The sequence below is a fragment of the Odontesthes bonariensis genome, chromosome 16 (genome assembly GCF_027942865.1).
Source record: "Odontesthes bonariensis isolate fOdoBon6 chromosome 16, fOdoBon6.hap1, whole genome shotgun sequence".
NCBI lineage: Eukaryota > Metazoa > Chordata > Actinopteri > Atheriniformes > Atherinopsidae > Odontesthes > Odontesthes bonariensis.
In genome coordinates, this window is record NC_134521.1 from 7,379,700 (window position 1) to 7,398,137 (window position 18,438).

Sequence of the window (18,438 nt, forward strand, 5' to 3'; positions counted from 1 at the left end):
CAGTATGGTCACAGCTCTCTTACCTGTGGTATGTTATTGCACATAAGTTGCTGTAACCTTTTCATTTTCATTTTGTATGGTAGCTATTTTCACTTATGTCTTTTAATCTATCTCTTCTCCAGACCAGCAAATAGACAAAACTTCAACTTTTGTAGAGGTGCTCACACCTGCTAGTGATCGATTATTGAAGGGTATTTGACAAGCAGCACTTGGCTGCTTTTTCACACTCTGCTTCTGTATTATGGCTTAGTTCTTGTTAAATAAACAACAACACAGTGTGAAGTCATGTTCTGCTCACCTGAGGTCATATTTACCCAATTTTAAGACCTGGTAAAGATCGGATTATCTTTATCATGTCCTGATATGTAAATCTTAGAAATGAAAGAGGGTGTACTTTCTTTTTCACATGACTGGACGTTCACTTTTCTAATATTTATATTTCGTTGCCATTTTCAGGAACAGTTTAACATTGGGCTCTGACAAAGGCATTCTGACATGCATTGTCAAATTTACACTTTATTGCTACAATGCATAGTATCTGTGGGAGGTAGAAAAATCATCAGTCATCAATAAGCACAAGGTGGTAGAATCACCAGCTCACCAAAAATTAAAACTGTTCCCTGGCATTGACGCTCCAAAGTAGATGAGGCTTCCTAATCCTCATTACCTTGGGGTTTTGGCACAACATCAGACAATTCAGAACTAAGGACATTCTTTAGCACTAAATTACTACAGTATTTGCTTTTTTCAAGTCTTCACACCAGTAGAGACGCAGAAAGATTCTAGCTGGCTTATATGGCTTTTTCACAGTCTCATGGCCTCTGTCAAGCAGCCTTACACTGGATTGCTCATCTCTGTTTGTCACATACGCACAAGCAATCTGTTGTGTCATTATTGATCAGTGGTGGGGAGATGAGCAGGACATACGCAGTGTATTAGAGCAGTGTGTTAGGGTGAATGTAAACTGTCCGCCAGTGGTTTAATAGGGAAGAATTGCTGCACTAAAGACCAGGATGAGCAATGATCAATGTATGTGTTTGCATTGTATTTTCCAGTGTATGTGCTCAAGTGGAACTGAACTTATGTAAACAGCAGCGAGACACAGAGGTCACAAACCATTTCTCAGTCCAGTGCGCCTAAATTCAGACATAATGTGGGCCTACACAGTCCTGTGGGGAAAAAATATGATTATGAGAAGAAGAATTAGAAGGAAACAGACATGGAGCACATTTTGACATAAATGTCATGTGGGAAACTGTAGTGAGTAAAAGTGAAAGTGTAATTTGATGTGTTCCAGGTCTGAGTGTGAGCGAGGAGCCTCCTCTTCACAGAGTGACCACGGGCCAGTCCACAGATCCTCAGAGAGGGGCACCATGTCGCAACACCAGCCTCCAGCCTCCCTCTACCCCCGCCCTGCCCCGCAGATACCTGCCACCCCAGCCGAGGAGCTCCCCCGGAGGTCAGTGGAAGTTTGTAAAAAATACAGCAGCATTTCAGTATTGGCAGGAACGGCCGGATTTACATGATACAGAAAGAGGAGCACTGTTCAGTGGTTACAGTGGTATTGCCATGTGTGATCAATAGACAGAGTAATGTGCCAAAAATAGTGAGGAAAATCAGGATAGAAGAGACACTCTTGGAACACTGCAATGCTGTCATAAACTATTCCAGTGTTGTTTTCAGCTATTACCTGCTTCATCAGCAACTTACTGAGCACCTCTTGGGTTGTTGAACGTCATTTTGGGTGATACTGTGACACTTCACACACATCCAAAAGGGGAACTGCCTTTCAAGCCTTCCCTTCAGCCATTTATTCTGCTGTGTCGCTCTTCCTGATGACAGCATTTCCCCCTTTTCTAGGAAATATTGAAATGCAAAGATTAGGCTTCAACAAAATATTATATTTTGAAGCTACAGAGCAGTGAAATATAAACGTGAGGCTCTTGTCGGGTCACACCTGACTTGGTTAACACCAGTATGTGATGGTTTTCACACCCAGTTGTATTTTCACACATAGAGCTAACACCAGAGGCCCTATAGTATCACACTTCACTCAATCACATTTGTTTGGATGTGTTTAAACTTTTACATTGCCTGTGACTGAAAAAATGTGCACAGAATTCTGTCATATTTTCTATAATGTAATATGAACAATGTGCTTTTGTACAGCAAAACAGAGCAAACAGCGCTTTCACTGAACAATTTTTGTTTTCTCCGTTTGTATCAAGGATGCAGACAGCGTAGTAGTAGTAAAAGAGTTTCTGTCACCTTGTTTGCCCTGAGCTGATGTTGAAAGTGTTCTAAATTATTGATGAGGAAATTCCCTGCTATCTTACAGATCCTGCACTTTTACGGCCAGCGATATATTTAGTTTTTGTCCATGTAGCTCGGTAGAGTTGATTTTTGTTTGACGGATGTGCATCATTAAACTCATCCAAACATGCTTCTGTGTGGTAACTTTATATCAGACCTGCATGATTATCCAAAATCTTGATTTCATAATTGCAGCTGCAACTATTTCTGTACGCTTATTCTTTAATGCTCATTTATCAAACTTAAATGAAAGTTTGATAGTATAACTGCTATAACAATTTTTTTTAACTGCTCAACTCATGTTTGATTAAAGAAATGTAGCTGTAGACATCCCTTTGGGATTTTTTTTCAAAAGGATGACTTGGGTCTAGGTGTATTTTCAGCATTATATTACTGGATCAATGCATGTCATGGGAAAATTATATGCAACAATCTGTCTCTATGATCTGCTGCTACATGAATCTGCTTGTCACTTTGATCAAAATCAAAAATGTGTCACCATGGGTATATAGGAAAGCAGTTGCATGGAACTGACAATTTGTAGCTGATAACGTGGATCCAAAACTGACTGAGGGGCAGGACTGAGAGAAGAATGTACAGTTGTAAAAAATATACACTTATATATTCAGCTGAACAACGCTTTGGTGGGCCTGTGGCAGGTTATCAAGCAACTGGTTATTTGCTGTAATAAGTGGGGATGGCATTCTCCTCAATCCCCCTCAAATTAACTTCTGCATGCGTCCACAAAAGAGATGCACATCATTTGCCTCACACCCGCAGTCCTGGCCAGAAAAAGCAAATCTTTGACGTGAGGTCTGGTTAACATCAAAATGTTAGCATATGACGACATACCATTATGGGAAGTTGACAATAATGGCAATCATTCTGCTGTGATATCCAAAATAGTTTTACATATGATAACACCATGCTCTGAGCCACTCCAGACACCCGTTGTCCATCCAATGTTAAAGATAAATTTGAGGCAGTCGGGCTGAGTTTTAGTAACACTTTAGTGGTGTGGTTTGACAGTATGTGTGCACTGAGTGGATGAGTCACTCTAAGAGACAGATTTCCACCAAAACATGCACGGTGGAACACACATGCAGAGAAGAAACAAATGGTGTCTCTGCAGGCCTGAAGCATCTCTCCAGGGTTAGATTGGGTTTTGTTTGGATCAGAGGCTTTTTTCCCCAAAAAACAGGTCTAATTAGTTTCTTTTCAAGGCTTGAAACTTACTTCCCTTCTACTTCCAATTTTATTTGCATCACCTTTTTGTTCTTCACAGTGTTTTTCCCCCCTCCGTACTTTTCGTCATTCTGAGTTGCCGTGCAACACATCTAACATTAGTTCATTCAAATCAGCTGTTGTAGCCTACATGCGTTTTATCTGCACACACCTCACCAACTGCACAAGAGACATAATGTAACACAGGAGAACACATGTAAGCACAAAACTTATATTACCAAAATATGCAGAAATCCTGATTATTGCCCATATTGACTATAAAGTTTTTAATGTCACAAAGAGCAAAGAGGTGATGGGCACATCGTCCCATGTATGCTCTGCTCTCTTTGACAGATGGTCCTCAAGGACATAGTTATACCACACAGAAGGGGGGATAACAAGAGATGAAAGGAAAAGCGTGGCAGGAAGATTGAAAAAATGTCAGGAGAGAGGAAGAAACTGCAAATAAATGGAAAGAAAAAAAAAATAGAAGGAAGGGATAGATGGCTGATTTGAAGTTTGGGAGTGCACAGTGCCTTGCAACACCTCCCCCTTTGGTATTTTTCATATTTTGTTGCTGCTTTTTAAGTTTTTGGTATCCTTTGATCAGCTAAACCTTTGAAAGTTCAAAATAATTTTCAACTGTAATAATCAAAAAACTTGTACAGAAAATTTCAGCATGCATAAGTACTCATGCAATCCAAAGTCAGTACTTTCGGTCCCACTTTGAAATTGAAGCTGCGAGCCTCTTGGAGTATTTTTGTACATCTGGCATGTCCAGCCTCTGAGATTTTTGTCTGTATCCAGAGGCAAAACTCAAAGACATTTAAATGTTTCTTCCTAAACCACTTCAGCGCAGTATTTAGCAGTATCATTTGGATTGTTTCCATGCAGAATGTCTGCTTCTGTCTCAATTCCCTGGGAGACGAGTATTTGCCAGTACTTAGCACCACCCCTCCCATTCCTTCAATTCCAACCAATTCCTCAGGCCCGGAAACGTTCTTGAGAATTTTCTTCTTATGATTTCTCTCCACCAATTTGAGCTATTCTGTGTAGGACCATCACATGAAATCCAGAGATGCGTCCATTTGAATTGCAAGTAATAATGCAACAAAATGGGCGGAAGTGCCAAGAATGATGTGTGAGTGATTTCTTTTGCAAGGCACTGAATTTTAGAGTCGTGAGGACCAGTTAAGTGTTGTGGGATTTTCTGAGGATATTGACATCTCGTGATTTATTATCCTTGTGTATTGACAGTTGGCAGGAAGGAGTTTCAGCGGAGTTCAGAGGTCACACGCTCCCTCCCATCTTCCCCAAAGAGACTGGCAGTGGTTCCTCCCAAGCCTCAGTCCCCAGGTAAGCTTCCCTTCATTACCTAAACATATCATGTAAAATAGTAAGGACAACAATTCTTTATCCTGATTTGCCCAATAACAAACAATGCAAGTTCAGCAAAAGCTGTAATAAAGAAAATTAGAGCACTGGTCATACAGTTTCCTCCCTCAGCCGGTAAAATAATTTTTTTCGTGGGATTGCAGCAGACCTCTAAAGCAGGTTCGCTTGAATCTTACTGTTTACCCCTCTCTGCATCTCACTTTATCTTCATTTGCTTTTCAAATTTCTTTCTATATCCCAACATTGCAGCATTAGCTTTTGTCTGCTGAGATTTAAAGATATTGATCTGTGTTTGCACTTGTGGTTGTTCTGGTCTGTGTGCCAGCAAAATGCCAGTGTGTTTGATACAAACTGATAGTTGCTTTAGGAATATCTCAGCCTCAGTCCCTTTAAGGGCGCTCTATAAAACAAACAGCTACAGTGTGTGCTCCCCAGAAGATCTACCAACATCTTTTATCATTGTCTGCATTGGTATTCCACATCCATCAACCCCTCTGCAATCATCTGCATCCCGTCTTCACACTCATTTAGTATTCGGCATCCTCTCTGTGACCTTTTCGATGAAACATGCTGATGTCCAGGTATGTGTGCACATGTGTGTGTGTTTGCATGACAGGTTGGCATAATTGACAGAGGAATAGAAAATGGGAAATCCAAAAGAAAACCCTGAAATATTTGCCAAAATGTGCAGCTTTGCACATTTTAGAAGCCACGTCAGGATTATTATTTGACCTTTTTTATCTTGCCAAGTTCAGTTCTTTCTTTTATCACGGAGAAATTCTCCCATCTTTAGTCTATCACCATGACAATGATTAAGTGCCCCAGCCCACATACAGTATGCCCCTTACTCAGTATTATTGGTCAACTCTTTTCTCTGTTTATCTCACAGCAGCTCATTTCATCCCCCAATCCCACCCTCTTCCAACCAATTCCTTACTCATTACCTGGGACCCTGCACCCCAAGCCCTGTCTCATGTTGTCATGGAAACCGCTCCTCCATGCTTCAGTAGGCCTGAATGATATGATTTAGGCAGGTGAAGCGGAGGTGCAGCGATTTAATTTCGTGTGTGCAGACGTTCAGGCACACGGGGTGGTTCTGCAGTCTGTGTGAAAATACAGAGCATGAATTTTTAAAAGAATGTTGTGTATTCAAAAGGTGTTGCATGTCTAAGTATTGTAGAATAGGTTCACACCACATTACAAGCTGACACACACAGAGGTTAATGGGCTGCCTGTATCCCATCAATGGAAAATTTGCTTTCAAGTGTTCCATCTCCATTGTTAATGGATGAAGCCTTTACTTACACTCATGTTTTTAAATAAATTATGTAATCCATGTTTATTGTAATTGTATTGACTGCAGTTTGATACCAGCAACATTTATTATGAGATTACATGGTCCATCAGGAGTAACACCAGACTAGGAACAACCACAAGGCTTCCTCTGGAGAAAAGATTCAATTAACTTAGTATCATTTATCATGTGAACTCATTGTTAACAGTGGGTCAGGTCAAACCTCCTTTGATTTAATACTCATCAGCTCCATTATTAGGTGAATTGAGAAATTAGGACGTGCATGTACATGACCATTTTTATCCTAATGTAATTTTCTTTGTTTGCCCTTCTTCTCATCACAGTCCAGACGGGGCAGAGGCCTGCAGCGGCAGTGCGAGGTTCGGCTCCATCGGGGTCACCTCGCCGCGTGGCCCCCCTGAGGCTGCAGCAAGAACAGCAGGAGAGCCTGCAGAGGGAGAAGGAGGAGGCTCAACAGAAAGAGAGAGAAAGGCAAGCAGAGGAAAGAGAAAAGGAGGAAGAGAGGGAGGAGGTGAGTTATGAGAAAAGAACATCTGCCTCTCTACTTGGAGTCTGTGTACTTCTTTTCTATTCTATTTTATCATTTGTCTCTCAGGTCCAAAGGCTGCAGGGACGCTGTGAAAAGCAGGAGAGGCAGCTGAAAGTTCTGAGAAATGAGCTGAGGAAGACGTCTCTAGGTCTAGAAGCTTTTATCATCACGACTCAGCATTACTGCCTCAAGGTAGCAAATTGGGAAAAATACAGTGTATTAAATTTAACATTAAATTTAAACACCTCAATACCAGCATAATAACAATGCTTCCTTGCTCAGTGGCTCTTGCGTTCAGGGTGTTTTTTTAATCAGCATTTATGTTGCCTAAAACAGAACAAGTGCTCCTCACTGGAGACGATAAACCATCGCCATCAATGTCAACCTCACCATTATTCATTTGTGACCTCTAATTAACAAGAGGCTGTCTAGTGGTTTGTCTGTGATCCTGCGTACAGTCACAACATAATGCCTCATCCTTTCCATTCACTTTGAGCCTGGATTGTTTGACACACACACACAGTGCGCACACACATGAACTCAAGGACACATGCAGTATTAAACACCGTGAGGTAAGATTCAGCATGGTGCGCAAGACTGATTGTGACTGTGGAAACGGTCTTCAAGAGTTCAGTGTGTCACCTAGCCGGTTTCATTCAGCTCTGATTTTGATGGGACGATTTAGCCTTAGAGGCACTAAAGCTGCGATACCGCCTCGAGACTGTCGAGGGACTGTCTGACTTTTTTATGGTCATTGTCTGAGTGCTGCTCTCACTGGCCAAACAGGGCATATATACAGGAGTGAAAAGAGATAGTGGAAATGTGGGCCCTGTTGATTGGTGTCGGGCCCCCTCTGCTGGCATCAAGCACACACAACTGTAAAGCCAATAAACTACATCTACTCAAGGGTTTTGCTTAAGCTGCTCATGCAGAATACACATTTAGTTTCAAAACCATGTCATGTACTGTGATCCTCTGGTTTCCTTTTTTATTTTTTTAAAGCTTAGGCGATTAGGTTCATTTAGGACGTTTTTAATCATTGTTTTTTTTTTTCATTGTATTGTGTTTTAAACATTAATATCAACATGTATGTATTATTGTGGACATGATGAAAGAGGTCTTTGCTTTCATCTTGCTATATGATCCCGAACAGTTATCAGCAGTTTCATTGTTCATCCCAGGTGGAATGAATCGTATGAATGGTGCTTGGATGATGCACTTTGTCGAACTGATGCTCATTTCTCATTTTCAGAATGACAGTGTAGATGAAAGTCAAAGGAAACTGTCCTTGGAAATACAAAAGATCAGAGAAGAGATGGGTGAGTGAGCGCAAATATCAAGACACCTCTTTTTTACTGCTTATTTGTTCATGAACCTCTACCAAAGGCAAACTTGTTACTAATTACATTAATCAGTATTACGAAAAAGATAAGTTGAATTCCTCAAGTTCATTTTTGATACTCCTCCTTTTCTTAAAAATTGGGACATTTTCTAAAATGCAATCAAAGCTTATGTTTAAAATTTCTATTTTCTTTGAATCTGTCAGAGACACAAATCCAAAGTCTTCAATATCAAACTTATTTTTTATTTATTTATAACATTTAAAAGAATGATAGTAGCAAAAGAAATGTGCATGTAACTTACTCAAAATTTGGGAGACAATTAAAGAAAGACAGAAATATTTATAGAAAATAATACCAATAACAATAAATAACACTGTTCTAGATGATTCTACTATCAGCAGATTTACTGGTGACATGTGAGGGTGTCAGTATTGGGTATAAAAGCAGTATCCATCTAAGTAAAAAATAAAGAAATTTAAAATAAGACACATGTCATAACTTGGGCTCCATTCTACCCATATGTCCCCGAAGAGATTAAATATTTACTATTTACAATGAGTTTAATAGATTTAGAGAGCTGATTTCTTATTCTTTTATGAATTAATTACATTAAGTGAATACATTCACTGACTTGTAAATGGAAATGTTGATTTTAAATGTTTAGAATTAAAAGGAATGGGTAACGATAGCAATACAGGCCTGAATAAGCCATGGAGGCACAAGCATAAAAGCTCTGAATATACTGCATCCCCAACAACATAATGTTACAACATTTAATATTCTGGGTGTGCAGCTTCTAACTCAGTGCGTTGGGAGAGACTCCAGAGGGACAAAACAGCGCTGGAGGTGGCGTTTGAGAGAGAACTGCAGGAGCTCCAGCTACAGCAAGAGGCAGAGCTGGCTGCCATTGAAGAGGGGCTAAGGAAGTGTCACATGACAGAGACAGAGCACCTGAAGGCAGAGCATTGGTCAGAGATGGAGGAGCTGAGGACTCAGCAGCAGGAGCAGGTGGGAGAGATGCATCATGGGATGACATCTGATTTTCAACGAGACATCTGATCTGTCACCAGATGGCTTCAATGTGTCTGCATGTATGTATTTGTGGATGTGTTAGATGGAGGAGATGACAGTCAACCACCAGACAGCCATTCAAGAGCTTAGAGACATGCATAATATCACCATGGCAACACTGCATGAAGAGCACGCCCGAACCATGAGAGGTACAGTTCTGGGCCTCATTTGAAAAATAGTATTATGGTGCAGGCACTGCTGGAATAGCATTAACTCTCTTTTTGTTCAAATCGGTGTGTAGACATCAGGAAAGCTCATGAGCAACAGAAGGCCCTTCTAGAGGAGGACTTTGAGAAACTCAGACTTTCTCTACAGGTATTATTTCTAGAAAGAAAATATACTTTAACATTTCCTTTGGTTTCTACAAATAGACCTATACTGGTTTGATAAAGATTGCTCTGTGTGTGTGTGTGTGTGTGTGTGTGTGTGTGTGTGTGTGTGTGTGTGTGTGTGCTCGTGCTCAGGATCAAGTGGACACTCTTACGTTTCAAAACCAGAGTTTAAGGGAGAAAGCCAAACGCTTTGAGGAGGCTTTGAGGAGGAGTACGGATGACCAGATCATTGTGAGTAAAATCAGCCTAATCTCTAATCAGCCACAACATTAAAACCAATGCTTTACATCATGTATGTAATCAAAGCAGTCCCTACAGTCCTGTGTATGTAAGTATTCTCACACTGTGTTGCTGTATTTCTTCTTGTGAATGTACATGTTGATAATAGGATGCTTTAGCTCCATACCAACACATTGAGCAAGACCTGAAGAGCCTGAAGGAAGTTGTTGAAATGAAGAACCAGCAGATACATCAACAGGAGAAGAAGATCTCTGACTTGGAGAAAGTGGTAGGCTCAAATAAGCCATCTGTCCACGATCTTTGCTACCACATGTACAAAAAAACACACATGCACACTTTTCTAGATACACGTAATTGGTCAGTGTGTCTGGTGAATGAAAGATTGTGCTGTTGTCGTACTCTGCTTTTGAGCAGGCCCAAAAGAATGTGTTCCTTGAGGAGAAGGTCCAGGTTCTGCAGCAGCAGAATGAAGATCTGAAAGCTCGTATTGAAATGAACCTCGTCTTGTCCAGGTGAGACACACCCAGTCATCTGTGTCATCATTTAAATTGTTCTTATAACCATTTGCAGACTTTAGGTACTTCATACATGCCACACTATAAGTAGGGTTTCTGTCAAATTGATCCTTAAAGTGGACATGCATTTTGAGCCATAAGACAGTATGTATGGTGCAAAATTAAGTTTGACAAAACACAACAACAAAAACATGAAAAGTTTCTCTATGCTGTGTCTCTTGCAGGCAACTGTCAGAGGAGAACGCCAACCTGCAGGGCTCTGTCGAGAAGGAGAGCACTGAGAAGAAGCGTCTGAGTCGGAATAACGATGAGCTGCTGTGGCGTCTCCAGACCAGCCCCCTCATGTCCCCCGCCTCCTCCCCACTGCACCGCTCCTTCTCATCCTCCCCCGTGCCCTCTTCCTCTTTATTCTCCTCCTCACCTGTCGCAGGGTGCGACTCCCCCACCCACTGCCACGGCTTCCCCCAGCAGGCTCAGTATTGCTCCCCTTCCCACAGAGCTACCACCAATCAAAATCTCTCCCCTGGACCAGCCACGCCCACTCACAGGGCCGCTGTTCATCATAATTACTCCCCCGGCCCGGGAACACCCACTCACAGACCATCGGCCGGTCGCTGTAACTCAAATACTTGTGTTACCTCTTTGCAGAGTTAAAATCCTTTTTCCTTTCGCCCTCATTCCACTTCCTATTTGAGCATGAACTGCAAAACATGTCTCAAGTATCAAGACTGTGCTTTCCTGTCATCACAGGACAAACTGTACAGACACTGTCAAAGTTCTGAGGTAACACAGTCTTGAAGCTCCCTAGCCCATCATGTGATACATAGAAATACAATAATTGGGAAATATACTGTCTTTGCATCTTTGCCCCCCATACGCATTTTTATTAATCTAGTCTTTCAGTGTAGACTGTATATAACGTATGATAGTGGCACATCTAGTGTTGATAGATGGACCTGCACTGCATGGATCCTCATGAGTCCTACACAGTAGAATGGTAGAGATGGAAAGGAGCACACTCTTTTTCACTGGAATTTGAAACTCTGGTGTGGTAAAACCGCACTCATGTCTTTGGTAAAAATAAGCTATATCCTGTCATTTGGATTCATTTCTTATTCTCAGTTCTCTTTTGCCACTTGGAGAAATCCCTAACAAAGCGCCTTATTCTCGGTCCTGCCACCTCACCAGCAGAGAGCGACCAATGTTTTATTTATACAGGACAGTTGATCAAGAATTGGTTTGCAAATCAAATCAAATTGCGTTTCTTAGCCTTCTTAAGGTCTATTCACCATCTTCTAATTAGTTCAGTACTGAAATATGGAACAACCCTACTTGGATCCCCAGCCATTTTACCTGCTAAATACAAAGAACTTACTGTTTTTTAAAACCTTGCCAGGTCTTCCTATACTACACGAGCTACTCTTTACTTCTGGGAACCCCTCAGGTCAACTTGCAAAAACTATGCCTGGCATCTTGTATTTACCTCAGTGGGAATGTGCAGTCTGTTGTGTCTCAACAGCAACAACAAAATCACACAGATACGAGGAAGCTCAACGCTAAGGGGGGAACCTAGCACAGGAGTCACTGTTTTAAATGTTGTGCATTTCTTTATAATGTGATGTTTCTATCTAATTTATTTATTATGTGTGTTTTGTAACTCAAGCAGGCATGTACTGTGAAAGTCTTCCAGTTTAAATGTGAAACTTATTGCTGTGATCTATTTATTAAGCTTGAGGCTTGAAGAAAATAAATGGTGTTTGTAACTTTGAAAATATCTCTCATGGGACACAAGCGGAACACGTGATGAAACCCTGGAGAAAGCAAATAATCCAAAGGCGTTGTCGTCACACTTGCAGTTACATGCAAACATTTGGCACCCCTGGACAAACTACCGGATTTATTGAAATGAAAAGAAGTGGATACAACCCCCGGCAGCAAAAATTGCCCCGAATTGAAAAATGTATGTATTCTTAGTAGTTTGATGAAAGAAATTACTTGTCAAATGAATGTAAATTGTTCATGGATGCACAAACGTTTGCATATAACTGTGCTCAGATGATGCTCGGAGGACTGTGGAGTGATATGTGTTCCTATAAGCTATGTAAGTTTTTAAAAAGCAGGTTAACTCTCTGTTTACCTCCTTGTCATGTACTAAATTAGTGTAGTCCTCCCTAAACCTTTCTTAACCTCATTATGATATCCTCTGACGATCCGGGTTTGTTTATCTGACTGATCTTTTGTACTCTTTATTTGTACTTCTGCAGACAACACCGACTTCTTGGTGTGCAACAACAGATATTTTCAGGGAGTTCTTTTCTAAATTTTTATCGATTAGAAATACTTTTAATTTTCTTTAGTGTAGCTGCTCAACAGAGTATAAACACTGTCAAGATACGACCTGAAATAATAGTTCACCTCTGTAAAATACACCAGAGAGACCAACCATTGGTATATAAAAGAAATTGTTATTTTAATGCATACAGTATGTCTTAGCTGCCTCCTGTACTGTACTCTGCTGACTAACCAACCCTCAGGGTCTCTTTCCCCTGGCTTTAAACAAGTCACTATTAAAAGCTACAGTCTAGAGTGTAATAAAGTCATATGTTCACAAAACTAAAGCTGTTTAAAGTATACATGAGATATACTACTGTAAATAGACTATGTCAGAGAGGAAGAATGTGAGTAAGTCTGTGTTGGCAGTTAAATCGTGAATAGGAGCATGACTTAGGGATAACAACAATGAAGTAGTGTTATTAGTTCAATAGATGCATAAGAAGTAAGTGCACTGTGGAGCTTCATTGTCGAGGCCGTGGCACAGATCCTTCAAATTATTTTGAAACTCCCCTGGTTGCTTAATCTGCAAAGTTAAATTTACCAGCACTCCTGCTTCGAATGTTAAACACCCCAGTGGGTCAGCAACATGTAGAGAATAGCGATTTTGAGTTCCCCGTTTTTTCAGCGCCAAACTTTTACGTCGGTTGGCAACTGCTCCACCAGCACTTTTGATGGTCTTGTTAAAAATATTTAAAAAAAAAAAAGAAGTCTTTACACGAACCTTCAACTCCTTTTGTATGATGCTTACACAGGGTTAAATGCTCTTAAACAAAAGAATGTCAAGTACAGCGGAGGAGAATTGTATCTAAACTGTCACTGATTTTGTATCTACACCGTTGATATTAAGAATGTCTTTTGACCAATTGTAAGAATATACCAGTCAGAAAGACACTGTGTTTTCAGATGTTTTGGATTAAAGTTCACCCACATTACTGAAGAGTTCCTTAGGCTTCTCCTAAAGGTCACCTCAGTTGCAAAAAAATACCGTCTACAAGGATGCAACAAATCTATTGTTTACAAACGACAGCGTGAAGTTCTAAACTCAATTTTGAATTAATTAATACACTTTTGAATGGACAACAGTTTCTAAACAGTGAACTGGTATTGTAATGACCCTTCAATGTGTCCTGTGGACATATTTGTCTCACTATGCGCTGAATGTTAAAAATGTAACACAACTGCATTTTATACAAGTCATTCATGTGATTTTGTCTAATATTGAAGGACTTCTTGTCTGACCACTTTGTAGCAGCCATTAAATACGTAGCATTTGAACGAGCCTCCCCACAGAATAACAAGGGTAATTCATGTCATTTTTTTTAGGGGAAAATACACCTGTATTGATATTTAAATCCCGTCGTAGCAAATGTTTCGATGGCTTGTAACTTTTGGCTCTAGAATTTGAACCCATGGAGGTAATCTGTACTATTGTTCCTTTTGAATTTTGGCCCAGGGACAAGCTTTGTACGTTCTGGCACCAATTGTACGTATGAATGTAAATACATTTACAACATGAGTTGTGTCTTAGTGCACTAACAGAGTAATAGAAGCATGTTTTCTCTGCCTTTGCTGTTTCGTGTTCTCCCTTTCTCTTCTTTTACTTCTCTGCATCTGTGACGGTTGAAATGTAACTGTAGGGTAGGAGACTTAGAAGACGAGGAAGAAAAAAGTCCATCAATGTAATGTAAGCACAATATGTTGATGCTATTATTTGTACTGTCTGAGGAGAACACTAATAAAACTTTGAAGAAAATGTAAGCAAAGCTTGTATTCAGTCACCTTTTCAAGTTTGTTTGTTTTATTGTTTTAGACTTATTAAAACGTTCCAACAAATTTGAATTCATTATATAACATGAATGAGACATAATTTATTACAGAATTTTAACTCAATAACATACAAACGATTCTAGATTCAATCCAAATCGCATTCGTTAAAAAGGCCTGGCCTGGTCACAGCTTGACTATATAAACAATAAAGATGTTCCCATGATTGCTTATGATAAAACCCACATATTTTTAGTTATGTGCTGCATGCTGACTGAGCAGAAATGTATCCGCACACCTTCCCCTTCAGCAGACTGAGGCTTCAGCAGCCTCACTTCCTCATGAAGTGAGATATGACATCCATGGGCAGCGGGAAGATGATGGTGGAGTTCTTCTCTGCTGCAATGGTGTTGAGAGTCTGCAGGTAGCGAAGCTGCAGGGCCGAAGGAGACTCTGCAATCACAAGAGATGCCTCCTTCAGGGCCCTCGATGCATTCATCTCACCCTCAGCTGCAATCACCTAGTTACAGATCCAGACAAAGGGCAATTATAAACCAAAGGTGCACAATTCCAAATAAGTGTCTCTCTGTAGGTAACAATTCTTGGGTGAGCACATTGGTATCTGTAACACTGTGTGACGTTAGCTGTCCTGACCTTAGCCCTGGCTTCTCGTGAAGCCTCTGCCTCAGCAGCCATGGCTCTCTGCAGTTGATGTGGCAGTTTTACATCTTTTATCTCCACACGCTCCACCTTGATCCCCCAGTTGTCTGTGGCTTCATCCAAGCTGGACTGGAAAAGATAGAAAAAAGGATGATCTACACCTGTAACTTCTAATGTAATGCATGGTGTCTTTGGGATTTCTGCATTGCATTTGGAGGGAAGCAGAGGCAATAATCCACACACCAATAATATGGCAAATGAATAGTCAAGGCACTCTAGCAGATTATATAGTATAGTACTGTGCAGAAAAGTGTCAAGAGATCAAAAGAGATCCCTGTCATGTTTAATGCCAATATATTGGATCACACCGCACACAGTCAACAGCCCTTATCCAAGGAAAAAAATTGCTTGAAAATACATAAATTCCATGTTTAAATGTCAAACATTCAAATGTAATACACAGTGATTTAAATAGGTAAAAGTAATAAAGAAAGCAATACAGCTAAAATTCCTTATGTGATCTCTTTGATTTTGAATCTGTACCTGCATGCTGTGAGCGATGCCCTCTCGGTCAGATAAGACTTCAGCGAGGTTCTTAGTACCCAGGACATTTCTGAGGGTGGTCTGGGCCAGCAGTCGGGTGGAAAAGTCAGCATTTGCCACGTTTGCCACAGATGCGATGGGGTCACTGACGCGGAAGTAAACCACACCATCCACAGAAACGGTAACGGAATCCTTAGTCAGAATCTGGAGAAGAAATAGATATTTGACTTTTAACAAATCATTTCATAAAGCTGTAAGTCCACATTTTATTCAAACATGTCTGTTCTATGTGCCATATACAGTACCTCTTGTGGGGGGATGTCAAACGAAACTGTTCTCAGATCCACTTTCACAAAGGAATCGGTGCATGGCAAAACGAAAAAGATTCCTGTGGACAAAAATGGGAATAAAACACATCTAAACATCTTTTTTTTTAAATGAGAAAAGGAAATATATTTTTTTACAGTTAACCAAAAAGAAAAAACAAAGATCTGTTACTGCACCTGGTCCTTTAGCCTTCCTGTCTGTGATGCGGCCCAGTCTGAATATGACAGATCGCTCATACTCTTGAACAATCTGCAAACCACAAACAACACACTGTTAGCTCGCATCTGCGGAAATGACATTGTGGCTTCTGCTCTTTAGCCCACTGTGCTCACTCACCTTCAAACAAAACCAGATTGTGAAGGGGAAGAGGATGAACGTGAAGAGGCCAGACAGTATGACTATAAACCAGCCAACACATCCCAAAGACCCAGTCCGTTCAGCTACAGGCAAAAGATGGAGACAACAGTGTGTGTTTGAATGTGTTTAATTCAGTTCACTTCAGTTCAATCATACATCCTGTGAAACCGATGACCATAAACTAATTAAATTAAATAAAAGCTTCCTTGTTGTAGTAAACATAGATATGTAAATGTTTTTATGGTTATGTTTGCCTGTTTGAATAAATCTGAATCTTTGGATCCCGATGAGGAGAAATATGAATATTTGTGTATATATATATATATAGATATATATATTTATATAGAGCAGGTGACTAATTAGAACCAAGTTTGAATTTAATTCATACCCCTTTTGAAGTGGAAGGGATGAAATATTAAGGACATATTTCAATCATCAATCTGCTTAGAATACCAACACAGCTTTGAAAAGTGTATAGTTGTACAGCAGAGCACATCAGCTCATTTGATATGGTTAATAATAGGTGTGTCAACAGCTGTACTTACATTATCCTTGACATCACAACAGAGCACTTGAGGTTTTCCATGCAGAGAAACTCTCCCATACAATGCAAATAGAAATATGTTTACTCGCGCACCATGATCTGTGGTGTGGTCACTTTCTTACTAAAGAAAATGAAATGAGGGGAGCATGTTTGTCTCATTCTGTGTTGTAGAAAATCTATTATACAATGACACCTCACTTTAGAGCAATATTACACTTTGAGAGGATGAAAATAAAATTTCAATTTCAATCACTGATCCTATTTACTGTCATACTTTTGTTATTATTTCCTGTGTCCTGTGGTGATATATATAATATAAAAAAAAACACTCTTTCTGGGTCAAACCACAGGAAATCAGCAAAACAACAAGTACCAGCTTCCTGTTGTTTAGCTGCAATGAGTAACACATTTGCCTAAAAATCTCTTAAGAAGAATCATTTTGCATCGTAGGCCTTAAAAATCCAAGGTTGCTGGTTTATTTTATGAATTGTTTTTAATAGGAAAAGTCAAAGGTATGTCATTTCAAGCTTGTGAACTTCCCTGTTAATAAAATCAGAGCCTATACTGAGAAAAACTTCTTTATATTTGGTATGTTTTTCGATGATTTTCTTTTCTGGGAGATTGTTCTGGATTGTTCCATTTTTAATATTTACAAAGTATGATGTAATCCGTGCAAGTAATTGCTGTTTTATTGATGTGGGCTGAAAATGCATGCAAATGATGTGTGAACTGCTGACTATGTCACATGATATTATCCAACAGTTCCACATGAAAATATGGTCAATCTAGGCATCTAGGTTTTACACACAGGCCACGCTGTTCAACGTCAGCAGCTCTCCCTTTTTACTCGACTTGACCATGTAAACAGACACCAAAATGAAAGCAGACACACACAAACACTTAGTGTCATATGCTTTTGGGACTGTTTATCTCTGTGGCATGTGACTTCAGTCGCTATGACGATGAAGTTATATTGTGCCCCAGCCTCTGTGGTTGCTTTCTATCTGCACAGGTGTGATGTTGTCTCTACAGAAAGCATGATAAACCAAAAATAAACCATAAATCATCTTATTACTGACAGTAAAACTTTGAACACGGAGCTTGTGGTTAAGGAAAAAGTAAACAGCTCCTCTGTTAATGTACACGTAAAACTAAATATCTTGGTAGTGATAGTTGACTGAGTAACACACCTGGCCGTGTCACACTAGAGCTAAAAAGAAGAAAAAAAGAGAAGCGTTGAGGCTTACATATCAGGTCATCACTGCTCTGGGTTCTCCTTGTCTTCTGGCTTTCCATTTGGTCCTCCATTTCCATGTATCGGTTAGAGCTGTGAGTACTCCCAGTAAGTGTATCTGTCGAAGTGTGCCTAACCAAGAGGAAGTGACCCAACCTTTTAAAGCAGTAATGCTGCAATATAATGTGGCTCATAGTGTAGGTGTGGCCATTACACTGAGTTGATCATCAACAAAGTGCCTTCGTCAAGATGTTAACAAGCAATGGAACATTTAAGAAGTTGTAAAATGATAAATAGTCAGTGTGTGAGTACATTTTGTGTATGTAATATAGAAAAAAAAATCCTGTCAACCGGACTCTAGATATAATAATCTAAAATACTGAAAATATCTTGTATTT

General features: G+C 40.0%; 2 protein-coding genes across 3 annotated transcripts in view; one reads left to right on the top strand and one right to left on the bottom strand.

The window, feature by feature from the left end:
* The window catches only part of mtus2a (microtubule associated tumor suppressor candidate 2a), a 38,454-nt gene extending 24,090 nt beyond the window's left edge, over positions 1 to 14,364 (top strand). Inside the window, exons 5-16 of one of the 2 annotated variants that reach the window (XM_075487573.1) lie at positions 1,298 to 1,459; positions 4,795 to 4,893; positions 6,571 to 6,758; positions 6,843 to 6,968; positions 8,029 to 8,095; positions 8,913 to 9,127; positions 9,234 to 9,339; positions 9,432 to 9,505; positions 9,655 to 9,753; positions 9,911 to 10,030; positions 10,174 to 10,274; positions 10,502 to 14,364. In XM_075487573.1, the coding sequence (XP_075343688.1) occupies positions 1,298 to 1,459; positions 4,795 to 4,893; positions 6,571 to 6,758; positions 6,843 to 6,968; positions 8,029 to 8,095; positions 8,913 to 9,127; positions 9,234 to 9,339; positions 9,432 to 9,505; positions 9,655 to 9,753; positions 9,911 to 10,030; positions 10,174 to 10,274; positions 10,502 to 10,931 (1,787 nt within the window). In that variant the 3' untranslated portion in view covers positions 10,932 to 14,364. The remainder of the gene's footprint in view (positions 1 to 1,297; positions 1,460 to 4,794; positions 4,894 to 6,570; positions 6,759 to 6,842; positions 6,969 to 8,028; positions 8,096 to 8,912; positions 9,128 to 9,233; positions 9,340 to 9,431; positions 9,506 to 9,654; positions 9,754 to 9,910; positions 10,031 to 10,173; positions 10,275 to 10,501) is intronic. The other variant, XM_075487574.1, reaches the window with a different exon arrangement.
* Positions 14,365 to 14,392: 28 nt separating this feature from the next.
* On the bottom strand, positions 14,393 to 18,182 carry stoml3b (stomatin (EPB72)-like 3b). Its single transcript, XM_075487123.1, has 7 exons — positions 18,054 to 18,182; positions 16,242 to 16,345; positions 16,082 to 16,154; positions 15,884 to 15,966; positions 15,579 to 15,782; positions 15,030 to 15,164; positions 14,393 to 14,895 (listed from the first exon to the last, which is right to left on the bottom strand). Exons 1-7 carry the CDS (start codon positions 18,118 to 18,120, stop codon positions 14,707 to 14,709), a joined length of 855 nt encoding a protein of 284 aa, XP_075343238.1. The 5' UTR covers positions 18,121 to 18,182; the 3' UTR covers positions 14,393 to 14,706.
* Positions 18,183 to 18,438: the final 256 nt, after the last annotated feature.